The sequence below is a fragment of the Neodiprion fabricii genome, chromosome 2 (genome assembly GCF_021155785.1).
Source record: "Neodiprion fabricii isolate iyNeoFabr1 chromosome 2, iyNeoFabr1.1, whole genome shotgun sequence".
Classification (NCBI taxonomy): Eukaryota; Metazoa; Arthropoda; class Insecta; order Hymenoptera; family Diprionidae; genus Neodiprion; species Neodiprion fabricii.
The window spans coordinates 40,844,544-40,862,992 of NC_060240.1; the positions used below are offsets into that span (position 1 = coordinate 40,844,544).

The 18,449-nt window shown below is 35.4% G+C and overlaps 2 protein-coding genes across 11 annotated transcripts; one reads left to right on the forward strand and one right to left on the reverse strand.

The window, feature by feature from the left end:
- Window positions 1–1,105: 1,105 nt before the first annotated feature.
- LOC124176548 (arf-GAP with coiled-coil, ANK repeat and PH domain-containing protein 2) lies at window positions 1,106–10,444 on the reverse strand. Of its 2 annotated transcripts, none has more exons than XM_046557966.1 (12): window positions 10,062–10,444; window positions 9,409–9,466; window positions 8,615–8,673; window positions 7,690–7,863; window positions 6,348–6,992; window positions 6,066–6,245; window positions 5,851–5,957; window positions 5,580–5,763; window positions 4,630–5,488; window positions 4,388–4,487; window positions 4,183–4,303; window positions 1,106–4,035 (listed from the first exon to the last, which is right to left on the reverse strand). In XM_046557966.1, exons 1-12 carry the CDS (start codon window positions 10,112–10,114, stop codon window positions 3,867–3,869), a joined length of 2,709 nt encoding a protein of 902 aa, XP_046413922.1. In that variant the 5' UTR covers window positions 10,115–10,444; the 3' UTR covers window positions 1,106–3,866. The 2 variants fall into 2 exon arrangements, with proteins under 2 accessions (XP_046413922.1, XP_046413923.1); XM_046557967.1 differs by lacking the exon at window positions 10,062–10,444 and adding an exon at window positions 9,849–9,869.
- Window positions 9,445–18,305, forward strand: LOC124176549 (COP9 signalosome complex subunit 7b). 9 transcript variants are annotated; one of them, XM_046557971.1, is made up of 4 exons: window positions 10,734–10,888; window positions 11,204–11,861; window positions 11,999–12,179; window positions 16,462–18,305. In XM_046557971.1, exons 1-4 carry the CDS (start codon window positions 10,749–10,751, stop codon window positions 16,467–16,469), a joined length of 987 nt encoding a protein of 328 aa, XP_046413927.1. In that variant the 5' UTR covers window positions 10,734–10,748; the 3' UTR covers window positions 16,470–18,305. The 9 variants fall into 9 exon arrangements, with proteins under 9 accessions (XP_046413932.1, XP_046413927.1, XP_046413929.1 ...); XM_046557973.1 differs by having other exon boundaries at window positions 11,999–12,164; XM_046557969.1 differs by lacking the exon at window positions 16,462–18,305 and adding an exon at window positions 13,775–15,302.
- The last annotated feature ends 144 nt before the right edge of the window (window positions 18,306–18,449 follow it).

Sequence of the window (18,449 nt, forward strand, 5' to 3'; positions counted from 1 at the left end):
TCACATTCCGTAAAGTTACAGAATTCGAGATTTCATTGCACAAATTAAATCATAAAATTACCGACCTTAAGTTCGTTCGGAATTATGCTGGACTAGAAAAATTTCTCTCACAATGGTAGAGAAATGGGATGAAAGGGGGGGAGGATTTGAATCTGTGAGTTATTTTCGCGATGATGTGGCTCGAGTATCGGTGGTATGTGCAATAACACGTTTTATTATTATACGATAATTATAATTTCGATCATTCAATCTGTGTGATCTCGTTCCAAGCTCAATAAGCAATCAATGAGCAATCGGGAATGACGTCAATCTTTTACAATGCTCTAGATACGCCTGGGAATCGATATGTATAATATGCTGATAATACCGACTTCTCGATAGTTTATAGTCTCGTCACAACTTAGCTACAGAAAAGAAAGAAAAAAAGAAAGTGTCAGGCAAGGGCTGAATCAATAACCCCGAATGATATCTCTGGCAAAGAAGCAAGAACAATTTTCAAGAGAACAGCATAAGCTTGGCAAAATTTCGTTAGCATTTTTCGTCCTAGTCTTATTTGTTTTGCCGCGTGATTGGCAATTTTGATTCCCTCTGATTATCCGCTTTTTTAAAATTCGAATTGACGATAAACGAATTTCCAAATTTTTTTAATTCCAGACCATGTCGTCATATACAGTTGCAATTATTCTCAGCACTGCAGAAGTATTTGGCTTATCGTTCGCGCGAGAAGTGAATAGTGTTAATAAGTGAATAAATAAAAAGGCGTCCGGCACATGTGATTTGTGATTAAAAGTATAAAGCGTAGATGCACGTGCACACATGCATTGATTCTTTGACGCATGAATGACACGGCTGATAGGATATTGACCCATTCATCTTCCGCGGCAAGTCTTGGGCCCACTTTATTCGAGCCATAGACGCAATCCGCAAGACCGGATGCAATCGATAAATAGGAATATTATAAATTGCGTGCAACGAATTATGCGACGTACGCATAAGTGTTGTATTGCGTTAATTAACGCGTGCGAAGTGCGTGCACAACTATGCACTTTGGACACTCTATATAGATTTATCTCATAAATAATAAAATCCGTACGAGAGATCAAAGCTTTGGCGACATATTTCAATTATTTCTTTCGATATATCAGTTTAATAATAATTATACACGATCGAAACTGGAGCAATTACACTGCCTCGATTCGCATGATGCCGGATGTATATTTGCACGATATGGAAATATGGTTTATGGGCGGCAAAGATCCATCGTTGTTTTAATTCATAATGTAAAATTAACGTATACACGTTTATTTTTTGTTTTAATCAATCTTATATGGCGTAAACATCGTGCACTATAGAACATTGTTTATATACATTTTAAATAAACAATTTCTTTCCTGTTTGCATGGATTTATGTATGTATGTATGAATGCTGATACACGGATATATTCTGTGCATGCACAGGTGATTTCCAAAATGTAAAATTTGACGTGCTATAAATTATAGTGTATATAATATAACAACATCGATTTGCCTCATAACAAGTTGAAGCACCAGTATATAATATATATATATATATATAGGTATGTATGTGCACATATATATCTAATACGGAATGTGTATAATTTTTTTTCTGTTATATTTCCTCGAAAAAACTTTTCTCAAATATCTATAGATATATACGGTTACGTACTAATTATTTAACTGATCGTCACGTGGAGAGGCCAAATGGTAAAATGTTTAATCGATAGAATTAACCAGAGTATGATTACAGAGGAAGACGCAATGAAAGAAGAGAAAAATCATAATCATAAGCAAATGTAAAATCGATATCAAAATAATATTTATAGGTTTGTAAAAAATATCCGTTGCAGATTAGGATGTTCGAAAGGTGTGATGTTGCAGTTGGCAAACTGTTATAGTAAAGTAAAAGGGAAATAACATCGTTCAAATTTTACAACCTCGAATTTGTGAATAATATTCTTTCAAAATATATTGACACGAAGCTGCGGAGCGGTGTCGAAGAACGACGAGAAAAGAAAAAGACAAAGCTCTAAAACACTGGACAGCTAGTTTTATAACAAATATTTGACTGATCACAATGAATATTTGTGTAACAAGAAAAAAATTTGCCTATCGTATAAAAATATATGCAGAGTGCGAAAATTTCATAGATATGTATACACCCTATGGTTATAACATCGAAACTTAATTAATATTTCTTCCTACGTTTTTTTTGCTACGGCTGGATATAAGCCTAACTTTTGGAAGTGTTTCCTTTTTCTCTCTTCTAAGTAAATCTAGGAATATAGGTACACCCTGATGCCACCGCTATGACAAATAAAGCCATCGATATATAATAATAATAATAATAATAACAACAACTTGACTGACAAAGTAAGTTTTATAAAACTTTGATAACAGGTTTAGCAAGTCTTTTCTTTTACTTTTTTTTTTGACGTAATTTTCTGTACATCAACAGTAGCATGTCGTCTTAGAATACTGTACACGATCGTTTCACGGCTCGATAGGCAAAAGTTAATAATCCTTAAATTCTAATTTTAATCACAAAACAATTCAATACCCATTAACAACAAAGTATACGGTCATGAGTCGATCATATTCGCGGAGAATAACGTTGGTTCCTGTCGCGCCAATTTATGACATACATACGTCACTATGATGATCGCGTGGATTTCGATGTTCGATAGTAAGCCGTTTGCGTATATTTACCTGTGTTCTATGGAATCTATTATGGTACACGGATAATTCTCTCACGAATACGACCCGGCATATTATGTACACTGTAATGAACTAGCAAAATTTTCAGATCTGTATTTTGTTTACAAATATATATGTATATAGACAAATATATACATATACAGGTATATTATATTGTTTATAAATATTACGTATATATCTATAGTAAAAATTTGGCAACAAGATTTTTCTGCAAGCAGATTTGATTATACATATTAAACGAACGTAAATCTCGTAAAAATTTGTAGAAAAATTTATATTTACGCTTCGAATTTTTACCTAATTTCGTCTTTATTTTTTAATTTCAAATTTCATACGTCTTTCCACGTTTCTTTATGTATCATGATTCAAATAATACTCCGACAATCCATCTTTAGTTTGATTCACGTAATTTAATTTCCTTTTATTAATATGTTATTTTGTTTCTTGGTCTATATAGATTTCGCACTGCCGGTTTTGAGATCCCCAATTCTCTCCGTTATTTATTAGAGCTTTAATAAAGTACCTAGAAATAGCGTATTTTTACAATACGCAGCTGGCACCAAGAGTGTGACTTGTTACAAAAGATATCCTAATGAACTAAAAATTATACCAATACCTGTACACGAAGAGTGATTCGGATGATCTGTGAAATTACCTTTTCAACGATTATGAATTCTCGTACGTGTATGCATGCGTTTCACTACAGCTTTAAAGGTAATAACGTCTAATATTACAAAGTGATCAAATTAATTAAGTTGCTAATGTCATGCTCGCTGGTGTAAGAGTTAATATGTCCCTACTGTACAACCGCTCTGCAGATTAGATGCAAACCTTGGTTTCTAGATGTATGGCAGATGTACACAGCGCAAGCAGGCAGGGCGACGAATAGTAATGCACTTTTCTTTCGTGGAAGATTTCTCCTTCAAATACGGAGAAATCCGTGCCTTCGCCACCTGCATCGTTGCGTAAAGCTCATCTTTATACCTTCGCGCTTCCCGCGGCACAATGGCAATTATATGCCAAATCCGTAAGGTCGTGAATATGGTGATCGAAGCAGAGGATATATTGTCAACCTGCTCTCAGAAATTAAGGTAAACACATACGGGGCTATTTTTGTACTCGTCTGACGGTCAATCCAAAGCGCTTGACCAGTTGCTATTATCGTTACGGCGTTGAAGTCGTTCTGGATGAGAGCAAGCGAGCTGGCTGAAATCTCGTACAACGTCGTTGAACGTTTCGTCGCCCGTCACTCCCGTGTCCGAATCCTTCATCTCCTCGTTTAACCGCCCCAGCCGTAATCTGCAGAAATACATGCATTCAATTTGAACACTATTTACAAGTACTTTTTGTTTTTCGAAGAACAAGAAGCTCTTCGAAATCTGACAAGGTCTCCGTGAGTTGTCATTGGGCTTTGGTAAATGCAGCTGAAATATCTCCCGCACTTACAACGTGACAATGTCGGCATTAGCTTCTTTTACTGCAATCGAGAGTGGCTCCACGCCACTTCCGTCTTGGATGTGTTGATTCGCCCGATGTTTTAATAGAAGGCAAACTTGCGCCGTGTGACCTGAGAATAGTTAAAAGAATAATTATCGCAGTATAAAAATATGGTCAAAGAATATTGAAATCTTATTATTTCGATGTTACTTACCTAGCTCAGTAGCTAAATGTAACGGCGTCTTTCCCTCTGCATCTTGACAGTTGATTCTAACGCCGTTAAGTAATAAATATTCACAAGACATGACAGAGCCCTGTAATAAAATTGGTTTTAATATTCAGGAAGTAACCATTCAAGTTTGCAATTTGTGTTCACTAATAGCTAGTAATTTTGAGAAATATTGACTTTACATGTTTTATCACTGAAGCTGTTTTTGCCTTGGCAAATAGACTTACACTAATAATTGCTTGATGTAGGGCGCTACGTCCCTTGTCATTAACGTTAGTCCACAATTTATCAGCACCAGATGCCAAAGCAGCGCTCATTACAGGAAGATTATGAGCAGTAGCCGCTTTGTACAGCAGCATTTCTGGATGAAGATTCTCAATGTCTTCTTCGTCCGCAAATTCTTCGTCCTCGCCTGCGGTCGAGTCCTGGTCAGAGCTTAGCTCTAAGCAACCCTCGATTGTGGGTTTGGGTAAATCACATCCAAACATTAAAACGTCACTAGCTTCTTCTTTGCCTTCGCGAATCTCATTCACCATATCCGAAGTTGACGAATTTGAACTTTTGTCAGATAAGGTACTCTTCAGATTACAGTCAGCGCCAGAAATGCTAAGACTATTCGACTCTGTCTCTTCTCCTCCACTTATTTTAAAATCGTTTTCATCGCTCCGCTCCTCAACTTCTTTAGGCTCCAAATCGATTTTGGATTTCGGTAATATTTTTCCATACAACGTCGACTGATTTCTACAGTCTAAATTGGGACTGTCTTCCGAACTTAAAGAATTTCGATCAGCTACTTTACGGCATCTTCCCACATAGTTTACGCTCTCTATCGAAGTTACCTCGCCATCCTCTGAGCTCGTCGAATGGTGCTTTTCTTCCACTGACAAGAGCGTCGTCTCTTTGGCATGTCGTTGGCCATCAGTTTTATCACGGCTTCGTGGCCTACGCCGCAATTTTCTGACACTCCACTTCCGGAACGGCATCATTTCACGGCTAGTACGATACTCTTGTGACTTTAAGTAGGCCAATGGCTTGACGAATCTCCGTTCTATGTACTTTGCCTTGATCCAGGCCTCTCGAACAGCCCTGCAATATGTTAATGAGATATTAAGAAATCACGTGAATGTTTAATATCAAAATCATTTATTATACAATTTGCGTTTTTTGCTTGACTTACCCGCTACATTTTGGCTCTGCCTTTACGATGTCAGCTGGTATTGGTAGAGCCTCGTAAATATTGTTTACAACTGTATTACCCAACTCTGCCATAACTTTCAATATTTCCGGTTCCCAATCATCTAATGTCAATGACCTAACTTTGCTATGATGCACCCCGAGGCTTCTGTGCACGCCCGAGCATTCTAAAAATTCATAAGCAATCGTAAGTTTGACTTTAGGATAGAAAGTTTATTACCTAGGTCTTGATAAGTTTGATAATTCTGACTTACCGATGCAGAGCGTTATCCCTAGGTTGATGCTCGCCCACCTCGGATTTATTCCACCGCAATCGCAGCAACTGTCGTTACCAGGAATTTTCAGTAGCTGCTCCCACACTCTGAAATGCAAATATACATACTTCGTTACATGTTAGTTCAAGAATAAAAATTCGGCACTGAAACCAATGGAATTGTTTTCTACAACCGTCTCAAGCACAGCTGTTTACCTTGATTTGGGTTTCGGTGGTGGCCTTGTCGGACCTTTGGAGGTTCGAGTATGAGGTGTGAGAGTATTTTGGTTCGGACCATTGACTGTGCCACGTTGTATCGCAGCACCTATACCTTGCTGCATGGCAGCCACCCAAGCCAGGTACATTTCTTCGCTGTCTGCTTGCAATATGTGGCTCCTGAGACACAGAGCATGACGTCATTGTTTGTTCGTGTTGGACAATGGGGATATGAAAATCGCAAACCTTCTTGCTTCGCGTATAATAAAAATGGCTACTTACTTTGTTGGGCTCAGAACTTCGAAGCAATTCCTCCTATCGCTATCGACAACTGGTTTTACAGAACAAAGTCTCAAGTCTTCTTCCATTATTGTGTAGTCATCTTCGCCAGTACGCTTTCTGTAAACCAGCTGATGATCTTTGAGGCAAAACCATCGTCGATTCCAAGTTTTAAAGGCGTTGCTGGTCCTTTTGAACAAGTATCCTTCCATTTTCGGGCTACCGGGTGTTGGCGATGGGACCAAATCACGATTTGTAACGTATGTATGTCGGTTTTCCATCTCTTTTTCAAGCTTCGCCGTGTCGCCTCTCATTTTCAGTATGCCATCGCCCAATCCCTTGAGGAAAGGATCTAGATCTTGGGCCAAGTCACTTCCTTGGTGATAATATGTGAAACATGCGTGCATGTAGCTCAAAAGAGTACCCAGTATCTCGTGCCTTTTGCGGGCCTGAAGCATAGTCAGAACGTGGACGTAATCCAAAGCAGTATGTCGGAAACATGATCGTGTCGCAGAGAGTAAATTGGAAGTCTCTTCGCATTCAACAGGACGGTTTTTCGGTACTTGCGAATTCTTGTTCAAAGCAATGTCGAGGTCTGACGAGATTTTTTCAAAGTGGTGACGAGAGTCTTTCACTTCTTTTATATCACTGCGAAAATTGACAAAAAAAAGATTTATTTGTTCTCTTAATTTGAATTTTTTTTTCATGCCAGGTTCAGTTAAGATTGATTTATTCAAATAATTTTACTGATTTTAGTTTAGATTTAGGCGTGTCAAGAGCATCCGACTAATTTATCTGATACTCTGAACTTAGTAACGCATTGTAAATATATTAAATCCACTCTAAACAAACAAAAATCGAGCCTTTAGCCATAGCACCTGTAACAATTCACTTATCCTTATCAATTATCAGCCTATGATTAGAGCTTTTAATTCCGATACCGTAGATAACTAGATGTTTATTTATAAAGCATACACCAAATTCAAAGTACTTATTTCTTTTAGGTGCTGATGTCATTACCAATTTAATAGCACACGTATGTGAGCAAGGATAGATAAACATAGTCAAGAAAAGAAGAAAATCATGTACTTATAACGCAACAGTTGACATGTTGCATGCATTGATCGATTGTCGTGCGTAACGTGTTCCTTGTCCAATGTGTAAACATGTGGTGTAAAATTGAATTATACAGTCACGTAAATAGATAACCATGTAAGATGAATTTGCTAGCAAGAAATTTTTATTTTTATTGACTGCATGATAAATTTTATTAGTAAAGAGGAAAATAAATATCTCATTACATGCCGATCGTGCGTGAATCTGACAAAATTTTCAAGTAGGATACCTTTTTATAAACGAATTCAGATCTTTGACGACAGTTCTCGACGCTTGGTCAAGTAAGATGGTATGAAATTTATTCATTTCTTGTAGGGCATGGATAAGTTTGTTCAAGAACGCCATAACTTCTGGATCATTGCCGAAGTACGTTGACAACTCCCACAAACTATTTGCAAACAAGCTGAAAGAGGAAAGTTCATTAATGTAATAATACCATTGTTGAATGGACTGAAGAATTCACAGGAAAAAAGTTCAAGTTGGGTATCAATTAATTTTTTCTTTCCTCCGTTTGAAGATCTAATGAAAAGGGAATTAGTTTATCATATTCTGGAAAAATCACAAAGCCCCGGAGGTTTTAGAGTATAAAATGATTGGTTCAAACTTCTTTGAACTTTGTTATACTATTGAACCAAGTAATGTAACCATAATTATTTCACTGTAAGTCTTGATAAGTAAGAAAAGGGTATGAGTGAAACCATAAACATTCTTTTAAATTAAAGTTTTGAATTAACAGATTTTTCAGGTATCATTATGGCTAAACAATCACTCTCTAAAATTTAACTGAATTTTAATGTTTCAGAAGCACTGCGCGTCGACTGAAGAATTTATTCCAAGGCTGTACTTTGACTCATCAACTTTTCTAACCACCCACAGTTCAAGTGAGAATCAGGTGATAATCAAATAGAAGAAATCTGTACACTATTGTTCAAGGTCAATTATATACTGTACAAACTTTCGTGGTATGACTCATGAAATGTTAACAGAAGCATGTAAATTATCCTCTGGTCTTCCTGATGTGATTTAGTCTAAGAAATGACTAATCTTACGGTATAAAGATAGATGAAGGTATTTTTTTTTCTTTTATTTGTTTAAATAGAATATTTCAAATAGCATTAAAATATAATTTTGCATCCGTGAAAATTTGAACAAACCTCTGTTGCCCGACATAATTCTTTCCCGCGTCGATCATCATGCTGCAATTTTTTAACACCTGCAATATCATAACCATCCGTAATTAGCATAATCGTGCATTTGTCAAAAAATTGAAGACAAATTGTTTTTAGTACATGTTCAACCATCACATTTGATTACACAACGTATGCAAACTGCAAAGTTAATTTTAAGGCACCATGTACTAGGGTTCACTGGTTTTACTGGGCCAAGATAAGATAATATAATTAAATAATTTTCAGCAAAAGCTTATAACTTTGTGAAAGTGTATTGTTGAATGATTCAAACGCTGTATATTTTCAATTGAACGTTAACAGAACTGGACAAGTAATGTAATGCAGAAACAACTTTTAAAGATAACAACAGGATATCCTGTATAAATATTCACAGGTCACAAAATGGGTTGAATAGTACCTCAGAGCTTTTTTACAATACATCAGTTAGGTTTGATTTAAAACAGAGAGAACGTGTTTTATTACAAGGTTGAAGTTAGTAACGTTATTGTAACGAAACATTGGGGATGAAATCAGTATTTTCTTAATTTTACAATGATTTTACAGGAACTAAAAATTCGAAATACGAGCGTGTTTTGTTTTATTACCGTTTACTGAATTTCAGACAATTCCAAAACCTTGAAATAATGGTTTTTCGTCAGCATGAATCGTTATGATAACATTACCAACTTCAATACGATGTTTTATTCTCAAATGCTTAATAAAGGATGAAAGGAAGTTTTAATTCGACAAAATGGACAATCGAATCGGCACTTGCGTACCTTTTCTAATTTTTGTTCTAGCTGCTCTACATTGCTTTCTTCTTCCTCGATGCGTGATCTGGAACAAATAACATAGCAACAACCTGACAATTTTTTCAAACATTTGTTTGGAGGGAGAGGAGGATAAAATTGTATCGACAACAGATTAGCTGTTTTCTACATAGGTGTAAAAGGTAGTGGGTTTGTTTGTTTTATTCATTCTCATTAACAATGGATGAGCGATTCTTCCACATTGAGTGTCGAAATAAATTTCAGAAGCGATAACACAGCGTAAATACGTCGCAGAGACAAAGGATATTTTGTCTAAGGTAACGCGTAGACAGAAACGAACGAATGTACAAATATAAATTCAGTTTTCGACAAAGAGAGGTTAAGCCGAACATTTTTACGTGCGTGAATACGTAATGCTTTACCTACGGCATACGTATAGATATACGTACGTATGTGTGAGAAGGATATTAAATATGTGACGTGCATAAATCCGTGGGTGAATTTCTAAACTGTTTACTATGATGATTATAATACGTTTCTTTCTCTTTCGTTTTCGTTTTGCGAATGAATTACAGGCGACGCATATGGAATCTCTGTACACGAAAGTAAAATCTGTCAAGGTTGGGTGTCCACGATTCGCTGTAAAAATTGATTGTTCTCACCGAAATTTTGGCGTATCCCGTAGGCATTCCTCAAACTCAATTAATTTCGGCATTTTGAAACAGACGAAGAGACACCTCCTGTCACATTCGGATTTATATCCGTGATGTTGATACGTTAATAATATTTCACGAATATGCTGTCACTCTCGCACAACATTTTCATTCAGCTATTTATTTATTTTTCACACAAGCTCGTGGGTAATTACTCGTGAAGAATAGAAAATGAGTGAAAAATAAAATCATGCAGCGTGATACTTGTCAGAGGGAAACCACAGTGCGGACAATCGGTCCCCAATCCCCACTTTTTCGTCAAATAAATAATGGAGTAGACTTGTGAGTCGGCTGCACTCGCTCGGGTCGAGGTACGGAGCACACGTGAAATCTGAATAACGTGAATCAGTCGCCAGAACGACGCGCGGAGAAAACCCGAACAGAGTATGTCGGGAACGGCAGAGGTATTTACACTATTTTCGGCCAGGATTAAGAAATTTCCTGTCTTACCGATCGTTGGTAAGAACTCAATAGAAAAATCGCGATCGGTAATAATAACGGACTTATGGATATTGGAAAAGTAAATAGTCATCGGAGGTTGCGAATTTTTTCATATGAACAAACGCCTAGGATCTCCGTTATTTCCGTTTTTGTTCGTAATTTACGCACATAGAAGCACTTACCATTTCTGTCGGTATGTTAGCTAGCCATGCCGGAACTACAGAATACATGCTGACACGAGTTGTTTTCGCCCAGTGTTTTCGCCTTTATTGCCAGTTAACGGCTGTGGGCTTAGTGGTTGTGTTTCAAATGACAAATGAAAATCCGTCAAAGGGGTAAAGCAATACGTGCGCATAAAATCGTTTTTGTAGGCGAGAAACGAGTTGATAAGCGGTGATATTCCTGGGAATTGGCTAGCATAGAATTGCATAAGTGATATTGATTATTTCGTACGTTACTTTGTGTTCGTCGTTAGGCTTGGCGTTCTTCGGGCAGCCGAATTCGAGGTTAGCGTAGTTAGTCTGGTGAGATTGTGACCTCACTGACTCCTTACTTGAATCGAAATGATTTTTCACGATGCCGCTATCGACTTTCGCATTTACCCAATACCATTAATTATCAGAAATCAATCGAAGATTCCTTTTTTTCAGATTAGCGATGACGGGTGCGAGTGTAACTGAAAAAACATCCACCAACAACCCCTTGGAGCAGTTTGTCCTTCTGGCTAAAACTGCTAAAGGCGCGGCAGCGGTGGAGCTGATAAAGCAGGCCGTTGAAGCACCTGGAGTAAATGTTTTCGGGGAGCTGCTGGATATGCCGAACATAAAAGAATTGGAGAACGGACCGTACGCCGAGTATTGGAACACATTGAACCTCTTCGCCTATGGCACGTACAAGCAGTACTTGGCGAACAAAGATAAACTGTTCCACCTCACACCCGTTCAGAAAAAGAAGCTCCAGCATTTGACGATAGTCACGCTAGCCACGAAATCAAAGTGCATACCTTACTCCGTTCTGCTAGAAGAGCTTGACTTGAAGAATGTCAGAGACCTGGAGGATCTGATAATCGAGGCTGTTTACGCCGATATTATCCATGGTAAATTGGACCAGAAGAATTCACAGCTAGAAGTTGACTATGCTGGATTAGGTCGGGATGTCAGACCCGGTGATACCGGCGCCGTTGCAGAAATCTTGACTGCCTGGGGTGAGGCCTGCGACACGGTACTGAACTGCATTGAGCAGCAGGTGCTTAGGGCCAACAGTGAAAAACAAAAGGCAACACAACACCAAGAAAAACTTAAGCAGGAGGTAAGTCAATTGGCACAATCCCTTAAGCCAAACCTGCTCGTGTATTTGGAATTCCAGCGCTAGCACGTTTATTCACTCATTTCACAAGTCCCGCCTTTCTCAGCTTTTAAGTCTGATCAAAAATCTTCCTCTTGCAGATCCAAGCCGTAAGAAAATCAATCACAGCTCATACAGTACGCGGGGTTGTCCAGGAGGCAGATGTCGCTGGTGGCGGGATCGAATCTGGATCGGGAGGAAGCGAAACGAGCCGAGAAGCCGTGCCTGTTCCACCAGATACTAAAAAGAAACAACAAAAACCAAAAGGTATTCGAGGCAGTGGTAAGTTCTGGAAGACTTAAAGTAAGTAACAAACGGATAAGTGCAGATCTCTTGAGGCCTACTTCTTATCCACGAATCGGTGATACTCTCGATATTTCTACGAAGAAAAAAATGTCATACGTGTAAGTTTCTATTGACTGAAATTAACGAATATTCGTATGCACAGGATGAAGTGATTTCAGGGTGGCCACTTCTCTGGGAGAATCGAGAACTTTTATCAGGAAACTGTTTTCAAGTCTTGGGATTATGTCATGTTCACATATCGAAAATAAAAAAATACGAATAAGTTGACTATGATTTGTAACTATTGTCGCGTACTTTGTTTTGCTGTGGTCAGCAAACATAATTTAATTTGTCGTTTCTTGTTTTCATTGAAATCGTGACTTAACACCTCTGTTTTTTTTTTTTTTTTGGAAAATTGATGCGTTGTGATCTCCTTGACAGTCAGTAACTGAGACTTTTAAAACGATGCGTACACTTTGCGCAACACTGCGGAAAAGAGACAAAGTAATTTTTGAGAAAAAAAACAATCAAGCGGCCACCCTGAGTGTCGTAAAATAATTGAATAAGTTCTGAAGTAGAATGACCGAGGGATCTGTGTTATTACGTTGTTTAAAGTGTGATGAAAATAATGAAATCAGGGATCTTTAAGAGTATAATAGAACGTAATTGTATTTTACAATGCCAATTATTACGTTGGCTCGGATTTTGCACGTCGATATTTAAGAGACGTAAGTTGTATATATTATTAAATATGTAAAATGAACTGCTGGTTCAGGATTTTCATTATTAAACCGTAGTCACTACTTCACAAGTTACAGAAAAAGCACGACTAATATAATATATATAAATATGGAATCACTATGAGCCATGTTATTATGTTTATACTAAAAAAAGCCGTTGTTAAACGAAGAAATGAAAGAGAAAGTTGAAAATACGGAAAAAGTTTTAACTTTAGTAAGGTTGTTTGCAGTCGTGAATTGGATTGAAATTTTTAAAGGATTGATTTTATATTCAATTTTTGGTATCGCCAGTTACCTAGATTTATAAAGTACATTTATTACTCTCACTTGTTTTACCCCGCGACGTTTTATAAAATTATAGAATATAAAAGTACAAGATTATTCGTCAACATCTTGTGGTTCAGTGATGTGATTAACGTTTCGTCGAACCATTTTTGTTTTTTTGTTTTTTAACTATCTTAATATATTCGAATGGTGCTAATTAACGGATACATAAATATTTAATTCAAGATATTCAACGAGATAATTTTAATCAACTACGCGATGTATGTAAAACCTGGTGAAAAGTAAAAGTAGAAGTGAATATAAGCAAAACTGAGGGGAAGATGTTGCCAAAACTTGATATAAAATATGCTAATCAGTTTTACTTATTTCGGTTTCTATCCCGCGATGTTTTTCGAGATCGAATCATCAGCCATACATTAAGTATTGCAGAAGGAGATAAACAAAGTATTTAGTAAATAGGAAAACTTGAAAATACGTAATCATAGTAAAATAATATAATATGTATTATAAAAGTCACAGTGTTATGTCAGACAGATATTAAAATCCACTGATTTGTTTCGATTTTAGTTTTATAGACAAGAGCCAGTTACAAGAGGATGCTAATTCGGAAGGATATGTATTACAAAAAAAAAAAAAAAAAAATGAAAGAAACAGAAACAGTTCGATATCGATCACAGAATTTCTATCTCGAGATGTAATCCTTCGCGATACATTTATCATTTGTATCATTAATACCAAATGCTGCATAAACATAATTATTAAATTACAACATTAGTTACTATTTCCATATACTGATATATATCATTTTGTTACTTACCGAATGAATGGATAATATTATATGATTTTCCATCTTATAAAAAAAAGAAAAACCATAAAATATGTACCTTTTAGTATACAACAAAACATATGTTCATATAAAAATAACACAGTGCATGCTGAAATCTTTGCAAAATGAATGATGTAAATCCAGTTGTGTTGTTTTGTCTTGCAATTGGTTCAAATTCAATTGTTCTTGTTTTCGCGGCGAGGGATTCATCCCTACAATAATGGACAAAAATAACGATAATAAAGAAATAATTGTAGTAATTCTATACCGCAATAATTCAGGGTATATATTATACCTATGTATATGTATGTATGCTTATACAATTTCTTTATATATTTCTATCACTACGTAGGCACTTCTTTCACTTTGCTTTTCGTGAACGTACGTTACTCGCTTGTCTTTCTATTGTCGCCTGGATTGAAATAGAAAAACAAAAAAATAAAAAGAAATGTATACTTATGTGAATGTAGGAATAATGAAAAGAATTTAAACAATTCGCCAATGTTGAACAGTGCGAATATGTGCTATTTGTTTTGCAATGCTTGTACGTACCATTTTTGTGTTTGGTTTCCAGACAGATTGACTGAACCAAAAATTCGAACAATTCAAATGATTTCTTCTATTCAATATAATTGATTGTTTTTTTTTATATTTTTTTATTTTTGAAATATATGAATGTGTTTTTTTTTTCAATCGACTGATTTTGATTTTCGACGATGACGTCGGCAATCACGATAGAAAATTTAAAAGCTTTAGCTAGATTGTTTTCTCTATGGCTTGTGCTCTTCGTACAAATATTTACTGTATAATTTATTTCTTAATCTTAGCGTTAATCAATCATTATTTCTACGAACTAAGGCTTGCTTCTTTTGCTTGCGAATGATATTAAACTACTGTTAGAAATCATGTCCGTTTCACCCGATCAACAGGAATCTTTTTTCTTCGATTTCACTCATTCACTCACAGTATCTTTGCCTTCTACCTCCGATGTACAACTTGCTGCAACTATTTTCAACCTTCGGTTAAATTTTTATAAAAGATGTCGTAAAAATGAAGTTAGAGCCTTTAAATAAACGTCTGTACAAACGTGTTTTGCTTCCGCGAAATTAGGGGATTTTTTTTTTTTCAAACCCACGCGTAATGAACAGCCGACGTCACTGCCGATTTTTAAAATTCCAAACGAATATGAGAATATTCGTAATGTTCAGATTCTTTCTCAGTGGTAAGATATTACTTGATCACGTCTTCGTAGGAAAAAAGAAGAGAAAATAAAACGAATAAACACACATAATAAGTGATAAAATTGTTAGCTAGTCTGAATACCGTTGTAATGTTGTCTGGAATAAAACTGATTTACATGAAACAAAGTTTATCTTCTTTTTCTATATAGTCTATGTAGGAAATCGCTTGATGTTAATTAAATTATTGCCGCATAAATTTTAGACAATTGTGTTAGAGATATATCATGTATATATTTCGATTTTCTCGTGTTTTTTTTTTCTTTTTTTGTCTTATATTATCATTTTTTATTTTATAATTTTCATTGTTTAATCTGCATAATCGAATGACGTATGTATATATATATATATATATATATATATATATATATATAATTATGTATAATATTGTAATATTATTTAGCCTCGTGCGTATTTAAAATAATATCCACAAACCGCAAGAAAGCCTTCGCTCACAGGGTTTTTGACATTGTTTCTGCGTTGCATCTTACGATCTTTTCATCTCCACCTTTATCGTCTTCTATTTCCGGCTTAACACCTATATTACACTCACATTTTCTATATATCATTTCAATTACAATACGATGTCTGAATATCGTTAAATCTACGTACGCAGATATCATTCCTACGTATTTTATATATTGTAATACGCGAACGCATGATTGCCGATTATATTATTTACAGGTCATTCAATTATTCGTAATTATATTGTTATTACTTTTATTAATCCCCAAAAAATTATCCTATATCTTTTATTATTATAATCACACGATTAAATTACGCTACACGCCCGATTGTAAAACGATCGACTGTACAACTTGCGTAATATACACAATACGGCGATTTGCTTGAATAAAAATAACAGGATTATATGCATATCTATATGTCGTATTGTATCGAGTACATGTACATGGTGACCGAGGATCATCGTCCTATCGGCCATCGATATATCCCTCATGAATTTCAGATTTCCCTGACTTTGATGGTCTATGGGACGATAATCCTCGGTCACCTCGTACACACGCGTATACATATATTATGGTACGTGCATCTTAAACCACATGATATTGGCTAATTTAGTCAATCATTGAAATACTGGACGCTTATTCTTATCATAATATATATATATATGTATATATATATATATGTAATGCAGTGTATACGTGGTATTTTTCTCTTTTAATTTCCAGGTCACTAATGAAAGAGTGTGTGCCAGTGACAAGATTGAAGAATCTAAAATCTGAGAGGTGTCTTCGTATTTAATTAAGTAATGTTTGATTAACACGACTAGTGACATCAGGCTGGGGGCATCGGGCTCATCTATGCTCAGAGCCTGCCGAAGAGACCTCTGATCTCTAAATTCGTTTCTAATCTCCGTATATTTCTCGTCGTTTTTTCGAATTCTTCGAACATCATCCGAACACTGCGATTAATCGTAGGTATTGTTTCTCCAACGTCTGACGGTATACGAATAATAACGAAAATAATACGCAATAATAATTAGATCTAGCTGCGATATCTGAAGTGCGATAAGAACGGATTTTTTTTCATCCTCGGGCATCGGAGCTCGGTTTTGTGACTTGTTGGTGCAATCGCATATTATACGTGTAATGTAACATAAATTATACTGTGTATGTGTCGTGTGTAAAATAATGTATCTTGAATATAACAATACATAATTATTACAACAGCTGTATATCGTATATACATTACTGATACTGTGTTACATATATATATATATACACACATTGTTTAATATATTATTATTATTATAATTATTATGAATATTGTTTTTACTGTTGCTATTGTGTTATAAAACTATTTCTACCCTCTACGTTCATACGTTTATATTATATCATTATTAATCTTCGATCTCTATGCTTTATTACAAATATATTTGTATAGAAATTATATCGAGAGCTGAATATGAATTTATAAGAACGGCGTAGAATTCAGGTGTAATTAATTCAATAACATTCGTGGTTTTACCGGAATTAAAGCTGGGGCCAATATGTCAACTAGTTGAATAGTTAAAAGTGACTTGGATTGCACGTGTTGCGTTATTCGTTAATAAACCGGTTTCAGTTAGAATGATACGAAGAAGAATATTCGTTTTTCTTAAACGTAAAATAGAGAAACTGTATAAATTTTATTCAACTGCACAATTCTTACGATCGTTCACTTTTCCGAGCTCTCGAACAATATATTAACGATACCTCGCGTATAGTTAAATACGTCTACCGATTGCAATTCCTATAGTCTGCAGAAATATTATCACATAAATGAGTGAAAATAAAAAGAGAATTGTCGTAAGATTAACCGGATTAAATTTATTCCTATATAATTTCTATTTCTTAATACTATCTGTAACAGTACAGTATTTAAGTAGTGCGTATTTATTACCAACGAGTTTTCCCGCTTTTCGTTATAATCAACTCAGTGAGTGTGTATTTTTATTTATCGGTGCTTCAAATTTGCTTTAAATTTTGACATTTTTTTGCGAGACGGAAAGAAAAGGATAATATCAAAAACTGTGAATTCAATTTTCCCAGTTTTCATGAATTGTTTCGATTCTGTTACAAAGCACGAATAAACACGTCGAAGGATTAAATTTTTCATGACAACAATTCAAATACTTAACTTGCGAGTTGCACAAATATCAATGACACGCGTTCAGAGGTGAAAAAGGATACGGAAATTTTTGTATTACAACTATTACGTATATATGTATTTACATAAAAATTACACTACCGTAACGCAATATATCAACTTTCACGTAAAAAAACCGACCGCGGTGCGTGCAATCACCTCATAATTTATATTTTAATTCCTTGTTGTCTTTCTTCTCCAATTGGAACCTTACGCATAACAATATATCATATATGTACATACACTATACCGTTACATATTTAATAACATACAAAAATGAACAGTTGATGTCATATCTAATAATAATATCATATAATATCAGATTATACGTATATATGCTTATGTACTTTGGCCGTCTTTGCTACGTATTTTTTGTTTACGCGTATATGTATATTAATTGTATTATAAATATTAAATGTACGCGTCTTATGTACAATAAATTACACAAAACATTGATATAACATATCTTGAGCGTAACACTTATATAATTTGTGCACGTTTTCATATACCTATTATTATATACAATTGA

Excerpts from the sequence above, each read along its gene's own strand:
- LOC124176548 (XM_046557966.1), bottom strand. The coding sequence starts at position 10,114 with ATGCCGAAATTAATTGAGTTTGAGGAATGCCTACGGGATACGCCAAAA. Across the intron at positions 6,246-6,347 it reads GAAGTTCTGAGCCCAACAAA|GAGCCACATATTGCAAGCAG; the intron begins GTAAGTAGCCAT and ends TCTGTGTCTCAG. Across the intron at positions 4,304-4,387 it reads ACATTTAGCTACTGAGCTAG|GTCACACGGCGCAAGTTTGC; the intron begins GTAAGTAACATC and ends AACTATTCTCAG.
- LOC124176549 (XM_046557968.1), top strand. The coding sequence starts at position 10,749 with ATGTTAGCTAGCCATGCCGGAACTACAGAATACATGCTGACACGAGTT. Across the intron at positions 10,889-11,203 it reads AATGAAAATCCGTCAAAGGG|ATTAGCGATGACGGGTGCGA; the intron begins GTAAAGCAATAC and ends CCTTTTTTTCAG. Across the intron at positions 11,862-11,998 it reads AAGAAAAACTTAAGCAGGAG|ATCCAAGCCGTAAGAAAATC; the intron begins GTAAGTCAATTG and ends TTCCTCTTGCAG.